The sequence below is a fragment of the Hypomesus transpacificus genome, chromosome 2 (assembly GCF_021917145.1).
Source record: "Hypomesus transpacificus isolate Combined female chromosome 2, fHypTra1, whole genome shotgun sequence".
NCBI lineage: Eukaryota > Metazoa > Chordata > Actinopteri > Osmeriformes > Osmeridae > Hypomesus > Hypomesus transpacificus.
In genome coordinates, this window is record NC_061061.1 from 7,864,325 (window position 1) to 7,888,379 (window position 24,055).

Consider the following 24,055-nt stretch of genomic DNA (forward strand, 5'->3'; position numbering starts at 1 on the left):
TCTTATCCAGAGCGACTTACAGTACTCGAAGTTTCCCCTTCGTTCTTTTGATGAGAAGTCTCAAGAGCTAGCTACTTACCCGGCGTCATGGAGCCGACCAGTTAAATAGTTGTTTAGCACTAGCGTTGCTACATGCATAATGCAGAAATGATGTTAGTTGTTGTTAATTTTGTGAAGGTGTGAATCATTTTGGATTAATATGTAATGTAACAAATTATTGTGTAACGAATTATTAACAAAGGAATTATTACGACCCCCCCACCCCTCCCCGCCACAATTAGATTTCTAATCTGTGGGAAACACTGCATCGTACGACCAGAGCTATAAGCTCTGGTTACTTCCACTTTTCTCTCGAGGCATCGATAACACAACTGACAGGTTAGGCTCTCCCTGTCAATACACATGCTAGAAAGAGTTTTGGCTTGCTAATGTTGCTAATGCTCTGAAATTCTGGTTCTGCTTCGGATGCCATCAAGCGGGATCTCTGGTCGTAGTCAGTCCTTCAATCACAGGGCTGCCAACTTTTTCCAAAACCTTGGCATGAGATTTGGTGCGAGGGGCGAGCTTTCGCGAGCTTCACCCCCCCCCCCCCCCCCCCCCCCCGAGGCGAGCTTTCGCTAGCTTCACTCCCCCCCGCCCCACCCCCCCCCCTATGTAACTCTCGCCATGGAGTGGGGGGAGAGACAATGCGAGTTTGCACGGCTGTTTGCGCGTCAATGTTGCTTCACTCCGTTAATCTGCGCGTCGTCCGTTACTGTTCACAACGTTAGATTGGCTACTTGTTTGGCGTTGCCTTTTCAGCGTGAGATATACAAGGTGTGGCGTGAGAGCGTGAGAAATGGTTGAAATGTGTGTGTCACACGGCGAAACCGTGAGAGTTGGCAGCTCTGAATCAGCACTCGTTAGCAGAATGCTAGCGTGTTATGGGCAACAACGACTTAAGAAATCAAAAGGACATAAGTACTGTTCATTCAACTTTTGACCTGCAATCCATGTTGAACATGCAAAAACTACAACTAAATCTGATTTTTTTCAACGATAGTCAGGCAAAAGAGACAAATTTGAGGCGGGTATGGCTGCAGCCTCGTCTCATGCCCTCCCGTCTCATGCCCTCCCGTCTCATGCCCTCCCGTCTCATGCCCTCCCGTATCATGCCCTCCCGTCTCATGCCCTTCCGTCTCATGCCCTCCCGTCTCATCCCGTCTCATGCCCTCCCGTCTCATCCCGTCTCATGCCCTCCCGTCTCATGCCCTCCAAGTGTTGCCAGGTCCGCGGTTTTCCAGCGGAATTGGGCTACTTTTGAAGTGTTGCCGCGGGTTGATTTTTTTGTCTGCTGGTTCGGGCAGGGCCGGATTAAGACCTTTTGAGGCCTGGGGCTAATTACCAGGATGAGGCCCCTATATTGCCCCAACGCACATCATGACACGCACACCAACCCACGCCAGGTGCACTGACACATCAGTGCTTTAAAGGGGCAATTGACTGGGTTTTTTGGGTATTTCACACTGTTCCTTAAGGTCTCCGAATAGGGTATGTAACATTGGTTGGGTTGAAAATGGCCCGGGTGCTGTTCTATGCCCTCTGACAGATCCTCTGAAATGTTCCCGGGAAAAAACACTAGCTTTTCTCCTTTTATGGTATGCTCATTAATATTTAGATAAGCTGCGCGCTGATTGGTTGGTTATCAACGAGTGAAGCTGGGAGCAAAAACGCAACAAGGCCAACAGCAGCACTTGCTGAAACACCGAAGTTGGAGACTTGAAATAAAAACGCGCAAATAAATCTATTGTGTCTACACAACACTGTTTTCAACAGATTGACTATATATCATTTGAAATGATAACATTACTTGTTTCCACTTCTGTTGTTGAAGCAAACTGGATTGACTTAGGTGGGTAGAACGTTAGGCTACAGCTTAGCAACCAAACCATATCGTGATTCTACTCGGCTTCAGTTAGCTAGCTAGGCTAGCTCTAGATATCTTGCTGTAAAATAACATGACAAAGATCTGGACAAACATGCATCGTGAATTGTAGATTTTCATTACACAGGTTATTTATTTGAATGAAACACAGTCAGGAACATGAATCAACGTTAGCCCCATTGCCAATAAACTAGGCTAAATTATCACACATTCTATGCTCTTGCATTAACTAGCAAGCTAAACTTGTTTACATGCCTACAGTCTAGGTGTTACTAGTAACAGTTACTAGCAATGCTAACGTATCCTGTATCTAAAACCTGCCTTTCTCCAGTTCTTTCAAATAGATTATCTAGACAGGCGTTAGCAATAAGCCAGACTGCAGTTCGTTTTCTGGCTATTTTTCGGAAGCTTCCCTTCTAATGCCGACTACAGCTAGTCTAGCTAGAGTCATTTGATGTGTGTAGAAACGTATTTAGCATTCTACCTGGTATGCTATATACAGGAAACGTTAGCATTGCTAATAACTGTTAGCACAACATCATACTGTCCTTATAGCTTGCGGTTGCAATGAGCATACGGTTGGAACAGCACCTCTTTCCAGGTTCAGCTTCCTAGCATATCCTGCTTGAAATTGTCCAAGGTTGTCAAAACTGTCTTGGGTGAAATGTTCAGAGCAAATGAATGATTGACTCAATCATTGAGTGTCGAACTTCGCCGGGATCTTCTCATAGACAACAGCAGCCATGCCTGTTGAATGTTTGGCTCCTTGGGAAGACTGTGAGTGTTAGCCTTCCCTGTACAGCCTGGAACACAGCATTTACGACCGTGGTCCATAATCAATATCCTTGTTATAATTCAAAACGTTCTTCTTTGTAATTCCTTATAAGTAGCCTACACAGAGCAGCGCGCAGCTAAACTAGTATCGGAGATAGACGCTACCTCTGGCTGGTCTGGATGTAAATTCTGGGGCGTGACAAAGATACAGACCAGAGCCAATAAGAGGGCGATCACCGGTCCTACGTAGGACCGGTGGCTTTGTTGAAAAGCTAGCGTTTTACAGCCAATTTTCTTCTTTTTGAGATTTGAATAGGAAAGAGGTGTCAATGGACTTTGATATTCACGGTATGTTCAGTTTACCCTCCGAACTGTCGTTTTTCAACAATGACAAGGTAAAATCGGTTTTGCAGTCAATTGCCCCTTTAAAGTCCACAGAGCCACTCTATAAATATGATCAGTTTAAACATGTGACTCACCATCATCACATCAGTGATATTAAAAGCTCAGTTTTCTGCTCTTTCTCAATGCAAACTCATCAATGAGCTCTTCAAAGTAGAGAACAAGTTGAAAGAAAAGAAAGAAGTTGGTGCAGTATGTCATGCTCTATTGAGTAGGGATGCACCGAATCCAGGATTCGGATTCGGTCGAATATTGGGCTTTTGGACGGGATTGGGTTTCGGCCGAACCTTAAATTTTTTCCCACCGAACCCAAGCCCTACGCTTGCACTACGCCGGTTACGCTGATCAAAATAATGACGCCGCCGTTGAATTCGGGAATGTGTTTATGTAGCTAGGTGGTCTGTTCAAGGCAGTAGGCTGAGAGAATGTGAAAATGGAACTCAAAAGCAGAAAAAGTGTTGGGTGCAGTGGCGATTTCTTTAAGACTGCAATGGGAGCTCAGCCTCCCCTAAAATATCAAAAAACTGATATACATTTGGTGCTTAACCCGAACCTAATAGCCTACCTAGTCAAGGTTTTGATGTGAGGTTAAATTGGAACTTCACATTAATGTGAGCGCGCACGGCGCTCGAGCGGAAATTTTTACATACATTTCAGTGCAAAATTGCTTTTTTTAGCTTTATGTAGCCTAGCCTAATATGAACATTACGTTAGAGTCATATTCTTACCTATATTTTCCGGAAATTACAACCCAAATGTTTACCTGAAAGATTCAGGGCTTTTGAGAAAACATATCGTTCCCATCTTTGCAGGAACCCAGATTTATGAAGTGACAAATCTTTCTTTTTTTACCTGGCTTTTTCAGCATATTTTTTCCCTTCCATTTTATTCTTTTCTGGACGCTCAGCGTCTCTGGGAGTGAATGGAGGAGTGGGCTGGCCTGGACGCTGGGCTTCTGCTTGATGATTGGAGGGTGTGTCGAAAGACTGCATCTCCTTTTGATTGACAACGATTTTGTACTATAAAAAGTTGCCGAAGCTATTCGAGTTTAGTCCCATCGCGGATTTTGGCCACACTCTCTGCTTTCCTTGACCGGACATTTTCGCACATTATTTTTGTTTTCACTCTGAATTTTTCTAATGTTATGCGCGGTGCCGTTGACTCACTCGACATAGGGCAACCTGAGGCCCCCCTGGTGGCGAGGCCCGGGGCTGCAGCCCCTAAAGCCCATTGTCTTAAGCCAGCCCTGGGTTCGGGTAGACCTATTTTGCATGCAAATTACATTAATATCTTTAAATCCTACCAAACTGACTCCAGATCAGCACATACACAAATGGACATGGGGCACGCACACATGCACACATGCACTGTGCGTGTGCACACGTGCCTAATGCTCTCAGTCTCCTGAGAAAATCTCCTGAAAACTGGTTTTAATGCTGGCATACTAAACATTTGGTGTTACTTTGTAAATATTACAATAGATTTGGCAATGAAAGCAATGCTGTTGGACTTTAAAAGCAGTGTATATGGTTTGGCAGGGGCATATTTTGAGTTCTGATATTGGGCTGGTTTTTGGGCTGGTTTTATTGGCCATTGGGCTGGTTTTGGGCTGGTTTTGATAGGCCATTGGGCTGGTTTTGTCACACAGACCTGGCAACCCTGCTCATGCCCTCCCGTCTCATGCCCTCCCGTCTCATGCCCTCCCGTCTCATGCCCTCCCGTCTCATGCCCTCCCGTCTCATGCCCTCCCGTCTCATGCCCTCCCGTCTCATGCCCTCCCGTCTCATGCCCTCCCGTCTCATGCACAAGCTGTCCAACGGTTAATTCAGAGGGTCACAAATTCTAAATCGCGAATAATTTTACGGATGGAGTTAAAGGTAAGTTTGTGAGCACGTTTGTTGCAATAAATTGAACAACTTGAATTTTTTTTTTAATCAATATAGTTTGCTGATTTCTGGATGTTATTATTCTGTCTGATGTTAACTATATTTGATGAAACCTGCGATGACTTTCTTTTAAAACTGCATCAGCGTTTTATGTTGACACTTGTTAGCAAATATTAGCTAACGTTACCTAGAACAATTTATGGTTGCAGACTTTGATGGTTTCTTTTTGTGATTTTCCTTAAGTCACACATCAGTGTCTTAAAAAAAAAAACACACCGCAGGTGACAAAATGCACGGTGTGCTGTATATGACCAACATTTCCATTACACCTGCTAAATGACTAAATGTAATGTAAATGTAAGCACACCCAGAGGCGTTATAACACTACTGGGGCACAGGCCCCTAATTCATATCCCTTTTTTTCTTTTAAGATTGCTGCGCGCAATGCCCTACTAGGCTATAGAAACTCCCCTTGCTTAACCCACTATACAACAGTTCAGAGAAGCAAGTTTGATATCAGCTTTGACAGGGACATCAATAGTTAACGCAACCCCTTTTTTTTGCATTCATTTGGGCGCAAATACTGTTTTTTTGAGCTTCATGTAATATTGTTTTTATGTTGTAGTCAAAATAAGATGATCGGTAGGCCTATCATTTAAAAACCATCTTTAGTTTTGTAATGTTTCTTAACCTACCTCAATTCTGACTTGTGTGCCAAGTCCGACACCGGGGGGGTATTCCAGAAAGCAGGTTATGTGACATACCCGGGTAAGTTAGCTCCCCAGCTGACACCCAGCGTTGTAGCATCATTGCCAGTAGGTTGCTGCAACATTGTGAATCAGCTAGTGGGTTAATTTACCTGGTTATGTTGCATAATCTGCTTTCTGGAATACCCCCTGGACCTATATGTCTGTGCCGCAGTGGCTATTTGGCAAGCTCAGAAGAGCGCACTGACATGGAATTCTGAATGCATATAGGTTTGGGTTTTCGGTCAAACACTTTTGCAAGCATTGATTGGGATACTGCGTACATTTTCTAAATGAATGCACTGACTAATAAAGTAAGTAGTTAAAACTCAAACTTTTAGATTTTACTGGGGCACAGCAGATTTATACTGGGGCACGTGCCCCAGTAAAAAGGGACTAACGACGCCCCCGGAGCACAACCAATGAACAAATACATTTTCAGTCTGGCTTCGCAACCCAGCCCCTTCACTCTGATTGGTCCACTGGTCTGCAGCGAGTTTGCTACGAAGATCTCAAGAACCTTTTTATACTTCAATGGAGGGCAGTACCGCAAATGTGATTAACAAAGGCCTTCGTATTGAAATGAAGTAGTAAGAAAAAATCTGTCTCGTTATTTAGAAGCGAATTCGCTTTTACAACCGATATTCAGCTGCTTCCAAAGGGGCTGGCTATAGTTAACAACAATATAAAGTGGATATATTTTAAATAGATTAGTGAATTTTGCCTGTTAACAAACGCTTATTACAAGCACCTTTATCTAAGGCGCTATCCAGAGATCTTGTCTCCTTGTCCTCGTAGCTCCCAGATGGTCAGAAGCTGGCCCTACCCAAGGTGGTAGCCGCTACGTTTGGGAGTGACCCCAGTAAGCACACGGTGTGTGTGTATGGCCACGTGGACGTCCAGCCAGCAAAGAAGGAGGATGGCTGGTCCACAGAGCCCTACAATCTGACTGACATCAATGGTAAGAATCAGGTGTGGGGTCAGAAACATTCTATTCATAGTTTACATTCGCTTTACTCTGTCATGATGTTGGTGGGTGAGTTTTGGGAAAACGCCCTTGGGCTCCACTGTGACAGACAAGAAAAATATCATCCATAAAAGTAAAAAGATTATTTTGAACAGTATTTTGTTTCTGGTAAGGGTTGTTTTCATCCTTAAAGCCTCTCTTTTTAAGTACAGTAGCCATTACTGTTGGCAAAATGTTGGGCACCAAACCATCTCTGATCCATTGTGTTAGAGCAGTGGTTTTCAGACTTTCAAACACCCTCGAAGTGGCCTTGAAACAGTTTTAGAACCACAGTGTTAGAGGCACCTGAACCACTGCTTGAGATAATGAAAAAAAATTTTTTAGATCTTGACTTCGAGAGACAGTATGTTACATGTTTGGTGTGCTGTACAGGAAACCTGTATGGAAGAGGGGCATCAGACAATAAAGCTCCTGTTCTGGCCTGGATCCACACAGTGGAGGCCTACCAGGCCCTTAACCAGGTGAGTCCTACACAGCAGGGAGGGTTCCCGTAACCATATTGGCCTGAACCAAACTAGAGAACTCGTCCCTTCTCTAGAAATCCTCTTCTGGAAAAAAGCTGGAAACTGTAGAAAGTGACTGGGGTTAAATTGGGTCTGGGAAATGAATGGCTTCAATTACTTGTAATAGGAGATCTTCCCTTGAATTCAAGATGCAGATTGTCTTAAACATGTAATATCGGCATGGCAGAGCCAACTTTCTGAGAATCTCTAGCTGCCCTGTAGAGCACACTGAACGAGCAGCTGTTGTCAGTGAGAATCAGATTGCTTCTATTCTTCAATGTTTCATACTGTGCCCCCTCCAGGACCTACCAGTGAATGTGAAGTTCATCATTGAAGGGATGGAGGAGACAGGCTCCAATGGCCTGGAGGCCATGATAGTGGCCCAGAGAGACACTTTCTTCTCCAACGTGGATTACATTGTCATCTCTGACTGTGGCTGGCTGAGTCGCCGACCTGCCCTCACGTATGGCACCAGGGGCAATTGCTACTTCTTTGCTGAGGTAGATGTATAGGATTGTATTGTGAGTGGGGCCAGGGGTGTGGGTTTGTTTTTGAATGTGGGTGGGATAGCTTTTTTTTTTATATCTGAGGATGCATTCAATATAATTATCTTAATAAAAAGTGTGGGGGGTGACAGATTTGATGTCCTTGAGTGGGACCTTGTTAAAGGTGTTGTGTAATGACAAATATGTAGAGTATGTAACTTAATGTCATTACGTCTGCAATAGACAGTGGTTAAAAGCAGTTACACTAACCAAAATCATCACACTGCAACAGGAAGCTGCAACATAAAAAAGCAGAAATAGACATGCCATTGGTAATGCCTGTGGCTTAAAAAAAAAAGTTTCCATGCATGAAGGATGGTTCATTACAGGTGTGTGTATGCGTGTGTGTGTGGAGGTGGAGGGTCCCAAACAGGATCTCCACTCTGGGGTATTTGGAGGCACCGTGATGGAGCCAATGACTGATCTGATTGGCATCCTAGGTGAATTATTGACCTTCCATTTGGAATCTTTCTTTCATCCATAGCTATTTTCTTCTTACATTTCCTTCTCCCTTTGTCTGAAATGCTTGTCTTTTCTTCCTTGTTTTTTATTAGAGTTTGCTAGGTCATCGGTATGTTATGTGGGCAACAGTGACATGGTTTGAAGGTTCTTTTAATCTTCAATCTGTCATTTCAATTGCACGTAAATCAATTCATTGTCAGTGTGACAGTGTATAGTATTTTCAAATATTCATTGTCTGCTAAAAGCGTCTACTGAAGGAATACATTTGAATCAGTCAGTATGTTTTCATGAGCTTCATGACCATGTGTAAGTACACAGCCACACATGATGTGTGAGCATGTGTCTGTCTCTCTGAATCCATGCAATATTCATGTGGCCTAAAGGGGACGTCTTATGAGTTTCCATGAACACACCTGTAGTTGATTGTGTGAATCGAACATCAGGTGATATGGAAGTACGACCTTCATGACAGTGGTTGTGTCTTGTGCACCCCCTCCCCTTTCCCCAGACACGCTGATCAGCCCCAGTGGTAAGATCCTCATCCCGGGCATCAGAGAAGCTGTGGCACCCCTGTCTGATGAGGAATGGAAGATGTACCAAGACATCGAGTTTGACATCGAGAGCTACAAGAACAAAATGGGTGTCGACCAGCTCATGTACAGCAGCAAGGTGAGGATGCGGAAAGAAGAGTTGTTTCTTTGAATGTGCTTTTGACCCAGTGCATTATTGTTCTGTTTGATTCCAACCCTTTTGTGCACGTTTTTGTACTCTTCCGCTTGCCTTACCAGGCCTCATTGTAAATAGAAACGTATGAATTGAAATGTCTTATTGCATGATGAAACTTAAACTGTGTGTCTTTTTCACAGGTGGACCTGTTGGCTCACAGGTGGCGCTACCCCACAGTGTCCATCCATGGCATTGAAGGAGCCTTCTCAGGCTCGGGCTCCAAGACCGTGATTCCGGCTAAGGTCACCGCCAAGTTCTCTATCCGACAGGTGCCTGACATGGACCCTGCTGTGGTCAAGAAACAGGTGGGTCGTGGACCAACAAAATATGAAAGAAAGGACTACCTTGTCTAGACTTGGTTGACCATCATTAACAAAAGTTATACAAGAACAACTAAGAAGATAGATACTTTATTGAAGTTGTCAGTAACTGAACCAGTGATGCCTGTCTGTCCTGTCCTGTCTGTGCAGGTGACAGACTACTTACACTCTGTGTTTGCCAAGAGGAAAAGTCCCAACAAGCTGAAAGTGACTATGATCATCGGGGCCAAGCCCTGGCTGGCTGACACCAAGCACCCCCTGTACACTGCTGGGAAGGCTGCCGTCAAGAGAGGTATGATTCATCCTTGATGGATGTGATTTCTGGACTGCTCATTGACTGACTGGTGTGGAGGTCCCCTCTTGGCCTAACAATGAATGAGTTCAACAAGAAACCAATATGTGGGAATGTGTGTGTGTTCTCTGTGTGTCTACCAGTTTTTAACGTAGATCCAGATTTGATCCGCGAGGGAGGTACCATCCCCATTGCTAGAACCTTCCAGGACGTGACAGGAAAGAGCATCATCATGCTGCCCATCGGAGGCTTTGACGATGGACTGCACTCCCAGAACGAGAAGATGAGCAGGTCAGCCCCTTTCTTCCTTCCTTCCTTCCTTCCTTCCTTCCTTCCTTCCTTCCTTCCTTCCTTCCTTCCTTCCTTCCTTCCTTCCTTCCTTCCTTCCTTCCTTCCTTCCTTCCAGGCCAGCCAGCTAAAATGTGTTTGCTCACTCACTCACTTTAATTAGCTATTTCATTGATTCTTCAATCAATAATCCCAACGTTACAGTTCAAGGCACTTTTCACTCTAAGTGTGGGCATCTTTCTCCATCCTGACATCTCTCCTTCCCCTTTGACCTCTCAGGTACAACTATATCGAAGGCACCAAGCTGTTCATCACTTACCTACATGAAGTGGCAAAAATCAAGAAGACCCCTGTCTAATTGAATTGTTATTTGCACTTCTGAAGTGGATGGGGTCGCACCACCCCCATTTAAAAAACAACTCCATTTAACAGAGCCTCCTCCCTGAAATGACATGAGTATCGACGTCATGAATGTCAGAATCAGAGTTTAAACTCTGAATCGGTTGTCAACAGTGAAAAGCGCTTTACATTTAAACATGAGTTAATTGTATACGCTCAGCGTTCAGATGTTCTTGTTGTGTGTCAGAGGAGTGATGCAGGCCTATCTCCCCCCATATCCTTCTCTCTGTTATCTTGTGCTCTTTCTCACTTTTTGGTCTCCTTGTTTATAATTTTTTGAAAGTCTCTAATAAAACTGATCTTTGACTGTTGTAGAGGTATTTAGCCTGTTGTTGTCATACTCATAATTCTAGTCAGAATATGAGTCTGAAACTGCTCCGTTGGGCTTTGAGTATGGGGCGTGTTTCAACCGAACTCGTAAAAAAAATGCCTCTTCGCTCAATTGGATATACCTACAACCAATCAGAGCATCGTGGTATGTTGTTTGTTGAAAACAAATTCAACCCAAGCGCTCTTTGGTGACGTGGTTGATTACGTTACTGTTGATCATCTGTCCATCATCGTATAAAGCCCGCCCTGACAATTTGTCCGAACAGCTCCTGTTTGGACATACTTTTTCCCCAACCGAGCGATCCCAGACCCAACTTCCTGACCAAATTTGTTTGTGGGCGGGGCTAAGTTGGGCTGGCAGCCAGGCTAAGAGGTATTGGCTGTGGAGTTTTTGAGATTGTTGGAAAAACGGTCTAGGTTTACTCATTATGAAATGGCAAGCAACATGACACCACAACCTGACAGTGCCTGAGAAATCAGTTGTGAAATCAGTTTATTTATGATGATGTAAAGCAAATGTAAGGATGTTACTACAATAGACAGTACTAAAACATTATACTAAAACATAACACGTCAACTAGAGTTTACCATATCTCACTAAGTTCAAACTGAGGTTCTGTAATACATTTCCCAGAAACACCAGCTACGATACCACTTTAGCTAAGCTAGCAGTACAATGGTGCAGGTGGGCGGTAATCCTAGTCAGAGCTGAATTTACCCAATTTAGCTCAACAGAAATAAAATTCAGTACCCCCACTAAGCCTCCACTGCAAAACAGCAACCCATTCATATTGTTTTAATAAACGGACATTTCAAAATGTAATGAGTTGATTTGGTAAATAAAGAAATTGTACAAAGAGATACAGACAAAGCTTACTTATACCCAACTGAGACTGAAGCTGAAAAATCTTTGTCAGAGACAATTAGACAATTAGACAGCCTTTCATGCTTCATGCTTTTGTATTACCAGAAACCAATTTCTCATCTATCATAAGAGATAACGAGGATAAAAGTGTGCTCAACTCAACCAACATTCTCTCATTGTTGCTTATGGTATTTCTTCAGAGAACAATCAAGAGAATACTTTATTTGAAAGTATATACCCAAACCACAGCAACGTAAGCTCTGGTTCTGCACAGAGAAGGCTTGAAGTGTCGCAGTCTGGGTTGGGACCCTTGAGTGTTCTGGTCGGGGATGGGATGCGATCCTGGCACCTTGTGGTCTGTGGTGGGATATGACCCTGGTGTTGTGAAGAAGCCGTGCCTGGCACTACAGCGGCCTGATTCACAACACCAGCTGCCCTGCCCCACCTGCAGGCTGCCTCTCCTGCTGCCTCTACTAGAGGGCCCCTGTGATGCCCTATCTGGACTGGAACATTTTCGGGTCCCACACTGCAGCACCGTAGCTTGAACTGAGCCCACAGTCCTCTGAAAGGACTGAAGGTGGGCAGGTCTCAGGACAGATCTCAGGTCTCAGAACCTGTAGGCAAGACAACAAACAACACAATCTTTGTTACCCTTTACATGTGGGTGAGGCAATAACTCAGCACATACTGCACATTGCCTGGAGACCCTAAATGTCAATATCTCTAACCCTAACTAACCTTATTCCTATTAAGCCTTATTTTGACTTAATCAATATACAAAACATGCAAAAGGGACAGCTAGCTTTACATTACTTGTGAAATCTCTTACTCTTTAAAGAGTAAAAATGTGGAGAATTGTACATGAAATACTCCCTGACATTAGCAAAACTGGTGGTTATCTTCAGTCTTTGAAAAAAATATATGTAGACCCACCCTCCCTTTACATTCCCAGACATCCCAACCTGCAGAGACTCATTTCCGGGAGGTGGCTCCCACCCCCCCCCCCCCCACCCCCCCGGGACGCAATCAGGACGCGCGATATGCATTTGTTTCGACCATAACTGGCCATTGCATAGCTCTAAATACAAAATCCCCGAATTCCGGGAGATTGTATAGCATTTGCGGGTGTCCGGGAGCCGCTATTGAAATGCGGGAGACTCCCGGAACTTCCGGGAGACTTGGGATGTCTGCATTCCTATTCCTGGTGACTTTCTAAAACTTCATTAGCTGAATAACTGTGGTAGCTGAGATTAAGGAAGTAATTTACTTGACATCACTTCCTGTTGTTAGTTTTTGGTTGTTTTGTTGCAAAAAATGTGACACTGAATATCACAAAGTGTTTCACAGTTTGAACAAGTACCTTCTGAGAAATCTCTGGAAATCTGGAACTTTCCAGAGTGTTGTGAAAAGTTGTAAAATCTAGTGATATCTTTGTTAAACTGGCAACAATGGCTAACCTAAAGGGGATAAGGGGCTGGACAACCCCTTTTAGTTGATGGAACTTACTAGCAGCCCTGGCACATCTCAACTACACAAAATGCACTGGGAGAAATGCTTTGCTAAGTAACCAATAATCTCACATTGTTGTAGAAAGAGAGCCTGAATGATGTTTCAATTAGCCAGTCAGCATCTGTTTTCAACTCAAATTGTGAATATGGATTCAAGTCATTTTACTTCGGCACAAAGCACTTTGCTCTAAATCAAAGACATCACTGATGTGATTTGAAATGTAAGAGGGAAATCAGGCACCCAATTTCTGGTTCTAAAATTACTCCCAGAAGAGCACAGGCAGTTCCCTCAACTGACCACCAGAGAACAGAAGAGAGACTTGGGGTTGGACCAAAATCTCAACACAGTCATTGTTGCTTTCATTTCCCTGGATGAATAGAAAGCTTTTGTTTGGTGCAACATACAGTAATTGTCTGAGGAGTTTTCTCTATTTTTCTCTAGAAGACCAATGTTTCTTTTATGAGTGTAATTATTAGACAGAGCAACAGGGAATTTCAGGCAGAAGCATCGCAGATTTGAACCTAACCACACTTGTACACTGCAGTTTATCACACTCAGAATAATTGCACCTATTCTAACTTTAGGAACTGACAAGGGCTGCATGCACAACCCTTTAGACTAGTTTTAATGAAAGGAGATTTACATGTGGTCAACCATGTTAAGGTCAGTGTGGAGTGTGTACACTATGCATACTTTGCTGTATGCAGCTGTAGCAGAGCACTGTTATATAATTATATCCTCTTCAGGTGAAGAGTTACAACTGTGGATATTTGATGCTCAGCCACCTTTATCTTTGTTTCACTTAGGAACCCAATTAATCAAGTGTGTGTGTGTCCCTTTTGCCTCACTAAACCCGTACGATCAATCCAGGCTAATTCTTCCACAGTTCAACATGTCACGCAGTCCATAATATTCGAGCAATACATTTCTCCTAATCCAGTTTTATCAGCTCAGTTGCCTTTTCTGGTCAATCTAATTGCGACAAAGCCCACATTAGGGTTTTTGTGCCAGAAACTTCTTTTTGCTTTAGATAAAACTAATGGAGCCCCTAGCGGAGGCATCTGGAAGGCAGCCAGTGTCTTTCAGACAAAGAATGTCACTGGACGTAATGGTCACAACAGAAAAAGAGACTATCACTTCACTACCGAGCATGTGTCTGCACCAGGAACTTATTCTCTGGCCTAGAGAGAGAGAGGGACAGAGATAGGGTAAGAGAGAGGGAGGAGGAGAGCGGAACAGGCCTGGAGCAGGGGATTGTGTTAGAGAGGGCGATTGGTGGAGACACAGCCACAATAAGACAGGAACAGGATCTGTGCTGATGCTGATTGATGCATCCATCCCTTAAGGTGCCTTTAGACAGTTGTGCTTACACTGCAGAACAGAGAACGTGAGAAAGAGAAAGATAGACAGAGACAGAAAGAGAAAGAAAGAGCGAGATAAAGACAGAAAGAGAAAGAGAGAAAGATTGAATGAGAGAGAGAGAAAGAGACAGCGAGATAGAGAATGATTTGTATGGAGCCTCCATCTAATGCTGCTAGATCAATCTTCCAAACTTACAAACAGATTTTGGCAAGACTGCTCCTGGTGATCCATCTCTGCACTGAAGTTGGAGAGGTTTATGGTTGGGTCTGTGTTTGGAGCATCACTGGTTGTGTGTCAACCAGGGATGCGTCTCTCCCCTTCCCTCTCCCTCTCCCTCTCCCGCTCCCTCTCCCTCTCCCTCTCCCTCTCCCTCTCCCTCTCCCTCTCCCTCTCCCTCTCCCTCTCCCTCTCCCTCTCCCTCTCCCTCTCTCTTTTCTCTCTCTCTCTCTCTCTCTCTCTCTCTCTCTCTCTCTCTCTCTCTCTCACACACACACACAGTGCCCTGGACCAGCACACACATATAACACATGGCCCTCAGCAGTAACAGTCATTCTGCCTCCTCTATGGTTCGCCTGCTATAACACAATCTCTCTAGACAGGAGTGAATGTGAAAGGTAGAGACTTGGGACGATATAGGAGAGAGTGCAGAGAGGAGGGTGGGAAGAAGGATGTGTGTAGAGGACGGGAGGAGCAGATGAAGAGGGAGGACAAAGGAGATAGAGAGCGGCCGTGGAGGGCAGAGAGCGTGAGGAGGAGAGGGGAGAGGTATACGGCACACTGTCGTGCTGTTGTTTGACTCTGAGGTTAGCAGTTGTAGCTTTCTGCCGCACTGCTGAAGCAGCTGGTCCTCACACACGTGACGGACGGATGGATAAACAGCTAAGGAGATAGACAGAGAGACAAACAGACAGAAAGACAGACAGCTGACAGATAGAGACAGACAGACAGATACATAGACAAAGACAAACAGAAGAACGGACAAGGGAGAATTTCCTTCCCCTTATTGCTTTTCAGTACGTCATTCAGTAAATCAGTCAATCCATCAGTCAGTCACTCAATCAATCAATCAGACAGTCATTATACCATGCTAAAACTCAATATCCCATTTCCCCCTGCATCTGTCATCTGAATGGAGACAATCGCCAATGAGAGCCGGATTGTGCCTAGCCTGCAGCATTACTGACTTTAAAACAGGTCTTCTTGTAATTAATTGCAGGTTAACTTGGTCCCCATAATGTCATGCCCCCCATCACCGTGTCACAAGTGAAAAAAATACATTGCGCTTTTGATTGGTCAAGCCTGGACTTCAGGAGAGCAGTGTCAAGTTACAAATGAAGTCATCCAGATGTATACTTTTCTCAAAAAAATTCTTAGCATATTTGAAAGCATTGATTGATCAATGTATTGCAGTATCGTTAAATCATATTGCTGGTACTTTTCATTGTAATGACATGAATCTCTTTTCTAGATATACTTAGTTTAGTCTCATATTTTAAATATGAGGAACGATCATTTCTATGTATATTCTATTTATTGGATCTGTTTAGAGCTAGTTTAGAAATAATGAATCCTCCATTTACATTGCAGGGATTGTACAGTAATGATGGATAATGGTTGGTTTCAGCTACACCAGGAAACTGAAGAGTGGGATGGTTGCCCAATAGCCTGAGGGGGAGTGAAGCGGGCCGGGTTGGCAATGATTGGGTGAGTGGCAGGCAGGCAGGCAGGCAGGAAGAGAGAGAGAGGCAATGTACCACCAATGTGTACCTGGGGTTACTGAAAGGCTACACTGACATGGGGAATCTGCCCTGATACGCCACACTTAAGAGGGCCACACAAAGGCCACGCGACCAGTCCATTATCACAGCACACAGGGGCCCAGATCAAAGCCATTCCCTTAAACCATTTGCCTGAGGTCTGTGTGTGAGAATGGCCACTTGTGGTGAATGACTGAGATAAATGAATCCCTGGAATCCCTTTTCTATCAGCGTATTGATTCAAAAAGGAATAACCAGTGGACTTAATTATGTGATATTATTTGAGAGGATTTGTATTGATTGTCCTATTCAACTGTTCATATTCATTTCAGTATCATTTTAATTGAACCCTTACCTCTCTTTATCTAGTCCTTTGCAGGTTGTTAATTATCTTGAATATTCAAACTAAGAGCAATTTTTTTATACCGTATTCTTCGAATAAATGCTGCAGCGTTTATTAAATAACAATCTTTTTTGGTGGCGTTTAATTAGTAAGAGAGATTTTGTGAATTGTAGCTGCAGGGCAGCCATAGACAACTTCGTTATTGGCATTGTGACAATGCAGTTAAAAACGCAGGTTTCATTTACTACCCTGACCTCCTTGTTTATTCTTTGTTTGTCTACGAGTGCGGCAACTCGCTGTAAATGTAAATGTAACTCCGTTTGTAATTGGCTATCAATTAGGTGTACGTTGGTAGTACAATTGTCTAAATACAAGTGTTCTACATTGTGTAGAAATCTGAAGCAGCAAGCGGAAACGTTCATACACATTTACAAACATTTACATTCATGCATTTAGCAGACGCTTCTATCCAAAGCGACTTCCAAGAGAGAGCACGTTCATACATGCAGAACATGTACATGTGTAATAAATACTGGGGTTGAATTTAACCATTAAATAATCGTTTGCAGATTTTTTTGGTGCGGCGTTTATTCGAGGGCAGCGTTTATTCAAGGGCGGCGTTTATTCGAAGAAATACGGTATATATATATATTTAGACTATTTTAGGATTTTTAACAATGTACTTGATTCCTGACCAGTAGCGACCCATGGTCATAAATACTTTTGATATTGACCCTTGGCCACGCCCACTTTTGATATTGTTGTTCAAAAAATTAAGTACATTCAAGACTTATTTTATAAATTATTATTATTATCATATTAAAGAACAGACAGTACATATCTGTGAACATTCCAGCCAGCAGCCCACATACCACCGCAGTACACATTTGAAAGATGCACGATAAAGAGCCACCCATGATAAACTAAAGCAACATCTAAATATAGATTACTCCAGTTTTCTATAAATATGAGAAGGACATGACAGTTTCTTTCTCATAAGCCCCATAGCCATGTTTTATTCTCTTGTTTTAGATCTTCCCTATGGTGTCCCAAGGTTTTCTCTATGTTCTGTGTTATCTGTGTTATTCTCTTAATGTCTGGTCGATCCTGGCCAAGCTGCTTGGTTGCCAAACTTGTTTTCTTACCTTAATCTTTCAAATGGGTTCTTTAAAACAAACTCAATTCTGTTAGACACAGAGAGCACAATGTTGGTTGCTATTTCTGCAGCATTAGGGACTAACTGAAGATAATGGTAGGACAGCCCTGATCAACCACCCTCAACCAGCTGTTTAGGGACAGATACACAGCAGAGAACCACCACCTCTGAATAGGTGTTACATTGTGATGCTGCTGTTATGTTTTTGGTATTGGTATTTTTTAGTTATATGTTTGGTAATAAAAAGTTAAACTGGCGAAAACTATAGGTTTTTTTGGTGGCGTATACGGGGCCGGTTCTACTGGGCCAGTCTGGAAAGAAGTCCAGGGCCTATTTTTACTCCCAGTCCGTCCCTGGTAGGGCTGCAGAATAGGAAAATGGGGAATGGAACAGAGTCATCACTGCCTCTGTTGGCATTTCTTGCCAGTTCCATCTTCGACCAGAAGGTGCTTTAGTAAATCTACCAGCATGAGTGGAGCACTGATAACCTGACTCGCTGGTGGTTTGTTACACACATCCATAAGGGAAGATGTCCTAGGAAACAGTTTGGAAAAGGCAGGCATTTTCTAAAAAGGGGTGGGATGAGGGGCGGTGGGTGGGTGTTTGTGTGTGTGAGTGTGTGTGGGGGGGGGGGGGGCTTTGGTTAAACACAGCAGATGAAAAAGTAACTCTGAAAACCACTAATAAACAAATCAGACAGACTTTTCTATAATTACAATTGTAAATTTGTCGGGGGGAAAATCTGTCAGCTTATGCTTTTGCGTGAGTCAGTGGCGTGTTCAGGGAGTGGCCTAGGGTGGCACGGGCCACCCCTGAAATCTGATTGGCCACCCCAATATCTTAAAATATGATTGGCTATATGCCCAGTCAGAGGCGTGCCACCCCTATCAAAAATGTCTGGACACGCCCCTGGCGTGAGTTTGGCATGTTTGCATAAGTGTTTCAAGCAGACATGCTGTCTTCATTCAGCTGACACAATATTGATTCTTCCTCACCTCTTCTCCTCACACACATAAGCCCACACATATTGTATAATTATTTCAAACAGTTAAAGCAATTGTGGCCCACAGGCAGGGAGCCTTCGTGTTGGTGTGGACTGCTCTGCTCTGAGTTTCTAATAAGACCATTAATCATGCACCCGCTCTTGGGTTGCCTTTCCTCTCTGCTTTCCACATCAGAACAGTAAGGTCTGCGATGATTTACCCATTGATTAAGCCCAGTTGGCGGCTGCGCAAGCCAATCAAGTCCCTGCTTGTCGGGGTGTGATTGTTTATTAATTGAGTCATTGATTAAAGCTTGAAGACCAACAAAATTGAGCTTGAAAAAAAGAAAAACATACAATAATCAAGAATAACATTTTGTATTTGTATTTGCTGCCATGTGGAAAAAAGTATCTTCATGCATTGCAGTATGGGCAGTGACAGCTATGTCTCAGAATTATATCAGAACTATAATTGAAATGTCAACTTCATTTACTTAAGAGTCAACAAGAGTTAATTAAGCTTCAACAGTTCCCTCACAACCCCTCATACAGACATAAAGTATATAGAGTATAGATAGTGTAATGTCGACAATAGAACGTTTCAACCCACTTAAGAAATGAGGATATGAAATCAGGGCAGGTCTACAAAACGGAAATAGAAAAGTGACAATGCTCTTGGGTCCAGTTCAAATTTACAACAGTCTACTTCTTTCAAAGTAAATCCAATGTGATATGACTCTAAAAGCAGAATAATGCACATGTGATATTAGCTACTGTACCTTTTCTTCTGCTGCAGGTCTAACTAGGATGGTAAGATTCACGGCTTTGCATCAGGGCACTGGCATAATAATTCACCATGCAATTTCCCCCATTAAAAGAGAGTGCACTGGATAGGCTAAGATTTCTAATGAACTCGGGATGCACAATTTCTAACATCTTTGGATGGGTAAAATTCGATTCATTTAGATACAGTTAGGTGAAGAGACCCCAGTCCTTTATTATCTAGAATTTTGACCAATAAATTGTTAGCAATACTTTTGTAAGTAGATTGATTCCTCCTCTCTAAACAATTTTTCAAGCATGCTCTCTCCACTGCTGTCTAGTGACATCTTTAGTACGACTCTGGTGTGATGAGTAGTCTCCGAGAATAATTAGGTAATTTTCTAAAGGCTACTCATCGTGACTGTTGTATATGCTCAGTAGAGGAAACAGACATGATTAATTCAACACTTGACTGGGTCTTCAGGTATGGCGCTTCCGTTCATTTTTCACCTGACAGTACTGTGTAACTCAACACAATGTAAAGACTCATACCTGAAGAAAAAGTCGAGGGGTTAATGAATAACTTATTTTCGTTACTGACTGTGTCTTCGGGTATAGAGTCTAGTACAGTTAAATAAAAATTAAAGATCTGCTGATAATTATTGTGAAGGCAGATGATATTTGGGGAGAGAACACTTTCTGCATTCAACTTTATACATCATGAAAGTTTGTATGATTTTAAATGGTCATTTATTATCACACTGACTTGTAATTATCACAGTAAATAATTACATTGCACTGAACTGTAAGTGAAAAATAGACAGACAAAAGACCCAAGACCCATGTTGCAATTCTCTTGAAAAAAATATGGGAATGTGTTAGTTTGTGATATGCCGTATGCTTAAGAAGAACCAAAGAAACAAAATCAAACTATAATTTTGTTCCATATTGAATTGCATGGCATCATATTCTCATGCATTGTATCGTTTCGCCTTGAATCGCATTGTGTTGACTCAAATCTGGTTGAATCGTTCTGCATTGAAAAATAGGTGAATTGCATCATATCGCATTAGTAGTTGCTTCTAAATATGTCTCTTTAATGTATTCGATGGGTGGCACAACATCAAGATGTATGTTACATCTGCCTCAGTGATGCAGATGCACCTCCCTAGTGGCTAGATATTTATGTCATGCTTCCCAAGTCTACAGCTACAGTCCAATGCCTAGTAATGAAATTATTTCTGCAATAATGAAAGGCCTGAATAGCAAACCTACTATTATGTGTATTATTATGACATCCTGGCACCTCTGACTTGCTTGGGGCTTGAGTAAGTGTGTAAACATTTGAAATGTGTGTGTAAATGGGGATAAAACAAATCAGAGCCAGAGAGGTTCTGTCTAAAGGTTAACAAGCTATTGAGGGCAACAATGTTCTATCCAAATGATGCCAAGAAGCTGTGCTGTGAATATCTTATGCAAATTAGGTTGATAAAATCTTAGTCCTTAGCTCCTCTCCCTGAATTTCCTCACAGTTCCCACAGTGACAAACAACTGCACTGAATACGGTGAAAATGAGACATAGCACAATCTCACACACAATGCATCAATACAGAGCAGATCACATGCACTGACACTCCAACACACTGAAACACTCACGTATACACACACGCACACACACTCCTGATAAAACCCTACTAGCCGAGCTGTCACTCAATTAATGACCCTTTTTATCTGCCATGCACATACCTGCCAGCATCAGCATAGAATTAAAGATCCATGCCTCTCCTCTCTCTTTCGTCCTTTCTCTCTCTCTCACTTTCAGAGTAAAGCTAAGTGTGGTTTGGATTAAATTTAGAGGTAATAATTTTGCAGCATCAAAAAAGTAGGGATTTTTGTTTTTTCCAACCAAATATTTTATCTTTTTCTGTATGAACTATTCCCTATATTTCTTCTTTTCAATCTTTAAAAATACTGGTATGGCATGATAAACTGTAGTTGATGATATTAATACTAGCTCCAGTATCTCATGCCACAACGTTGGCATGATGCCTCAAATGGCGGATTGGAAAGTGCTGACATTTCATAGCCGATTTTGCTCACTTGCCTAGAAGCACCAAATCCCCTGTTGTGTGGAGTTGGGTGTAAAATCCATTTATGACAGATTCCAGAAGAAAGCTTGTCATCTCACAGAAAAGATCCCTTCCAAAGACTTGCCCATAGGTGTAAAAAAAAAGTATGGTACTTTCAGTCTTTTTTCCCTATCCCAGTTCTTCTCTCCCTCCCCCTGTCTCTTTCTCTCTCGGTCTCTCCCTCTTTTGTTCATGGTAACAAGAAAGGTGGTCTTCTTGTTTCTTATTCTGCTGCTCAGGATGGAGAGAACGTCTGCAGGTACCTGACCAGAACAATGGAAACTAAGATTAATCTGTCTTAAAAGATAAACATTTTGAGCTTCTCATCATAAGCCACTTGAGGGTCGTCAAAGCAGGCTGAGGTCGTCATTTTGATGGCTTTTTCATGACAAACTCTTGACCCTGCATTAAAAAGGACATTATATTGTTAATGTGGAGAAAGTTTTCACCGTGATAAGTTAGTCAATATTGCTCTCTGGCGACCATGGCAAACTGATTGGGCCTTTCGCAAATTTACAGTATACAAGTAGATCACACAGAGTCCAATCATGGTATGATTAAAAGTCTCTATAAGGATTCATATAAAAGAAAACCTTGACTCTTAGGAAAGGAAGCTACTATACTACAAAGCTGCAGCTATGCCAAGGCTCATGTCTAAGGCAGTCAGAGCTGCATTGTGTGGCTGTGTATGTAAAACAAAGGCCCCTCAACGCCACACATCCATACTGAGGGGGGAAGAGGATGGAGCACGGAGAGGGGGAGCCGTCGATAGAAAGCAGCGAAGCGTGCGGAAATAGACCTCTATTTCCCTCCAGTTTTACATGCACGCAGACACGCTAATTATCTGTTTCTTTCTTTTAGTTTCCCTCCCTGTCCGTCAAACGGCTTCCATCTTTCAGATGTCACCCGATGATGACTAGGAGCTAAATATTAGCCCACGCCGAGAAGTCACCATCACACCTGAGCATTTACAGTCCGTCACGGCTGCTTGGTTACCACAATATCTTTGATATGGAAATGTATGAAAAAAATCACGGTATCTTCTACACGAGTGTGCTCTGAGCATGGGAAGACAATGAGAAATAGAGTGTCCTGAGGGAACGTACTTGTAACATGTTCAGACAAATTGGGACTGAGAGAGACACGTCTTCGGAAGCATGTCGAGGCCCAAAACAATCTGCATGTGATAATGACACATGACACAAATGACTTGAGACGAGGATGTGGCATTCTGAAGAGAAGACCAATCTCTTACAATTTCTGTAGTATCGTAACCATTAGAGCATTATAAAAAATACTTTCTTACCTTCCTTCTTGATATGGCCAATTAAGAGACACTACCAAAACACAAGCCTTCAGACTTTAATACAGGCATGTCTTGACACACACAGAGATACACACCACTGTATCTGCACATCAATGGAAGCCCATAATTGTTCACTTGACCCATGCCACAAACACACAAAAAAACGTAAATGCGCACACACAAACACACATCTAAATGAAGATTCTGTGTAGGAGCGACAGCCAACCTCAAGTCATGAATCCTGTGCACATACACAAACATCCACATAGTTAAACACACACAGGCACACTTACGCAAATAGAAAAACTGTATAAATTCTTGACACAGAAATTCCCATACTAACTCAATATGATCATGTGAGGATAAGTGTATACATGGTTATTTGAGTGTGTATTTGTGTGCATGCATGCACAAATGCATTTGTGTGCATTCTTGTATGCAGACTCGATGATAGCAAAATCAAACAGGAGTCTTTAGAACCACCCAAGCAACACACACACACAAAACCTCAACAGTGATTAGCCGTTGGGAGCATGCTTCCCCTCCCCCACTGCCCAGGGGCAAAGCACCTCACATACTTATCCTCCCCCCCCCACACACACACACACTCTACCCTGCATTATTGATAGATGTTAATGGTTCCATTAGACGAGAGTGTGGAGGCCTTAGTTGTTTTAACATGAAAAGGACTGAGGAGCCTTGAAGGCCTGTCCGACTGGTTCTGCTGACTGGAGTGACCCTACACATACATACACACCGACACCTATGCACACTGTACAGTGCACACAGTCAAGTGAATGTCTTAAGTAGCCAATCTCCACAACAAGGCCATCTAGCTATCTGCCTGCTATCTCTGTCTCTTGTACGCCATGGCTTGCTGCTGCTGTGTCTGCCTAGCACAGTGATAGTGTGGTGATTATGTACAACCGTAAGGAATGATGACAATGCACCAAGGCTAAACAGTATGTTTGCAGGGCATTGAGTTCCTAAGCAGACACAGTAACATTTTACTGTTACTGTTTGCTCTGTTGTCAATTTGATGATTTCTATCAATTACTATCTTAAAATAAAATATTATAATAAAACTACATTACAAAGAAACAAGTAATTTGAGTAAAGTGAAAATAATTTGTTGTTTTAATTTGTTTTCTCCCAAAAATGAAATGCATAACAAAGAAGGTCGGATCACACAATACAGATGAATCAAATTAGTTTCCTGCTTTAAGACAAGATAAAATGTCCACCAAGGCTATTTTCGGA

The 24,055-nt window shown here is 42.7% G+C and overlaps 1 protein-coding gene across 5 annotated transcripts in view; it reads left to right on the forward strand.

Annotated features, from left to right (window-relative positions):
* Positions 1-10,608, forward strand: part of LOC124477599 (cytosolic non-specific dipeptidase-like) — a 32,390-nt gene extending 21,782 nt beyond the window's left edge. For all 5 annotated transcript variants that reach the window (XM_047035513.1, XM_047035505.1, XM_047035538.1 and 2 more), the window contains 9 exons: positions 6,531-6,693; positions 7,132-7,220; positions 7,565-7,762; positions 8,163-8,247; positions 8,778-8,938; positions 9,136-9,300; positions 9,466-9,607; positions 9,751-9,898; positions 10,175-10,608. In XM_047035513.1, coding sequence (XP_046891469.1) covers positions 6,531-6,693; positions 7,132-7,220; positions 7,565-7,762; positions 8,163-8,247; positions 8,778-8,938; positions 9,136-9,300; positions 9,466-9,607; positions 9,751-9,898; positions 10,175-10,253 — 1,230 coding nt within the window. In that variant the 3' untranslated portion in view covers positions 10,254-10,608. The remainder of the gene's footprint in view (positions 1-6,530; positions 6,694-7,131; positions 7,221-7,564; positions 7,763-8,162; positions 8,248-8,777; positions 8,939-9,135; positions 9,301-9,465; positions 9,608-9,750; positions 9,899-10,174) is intronic.
* Positions 10,609-24,055: the final 13,447 nt, after the last annotated feature.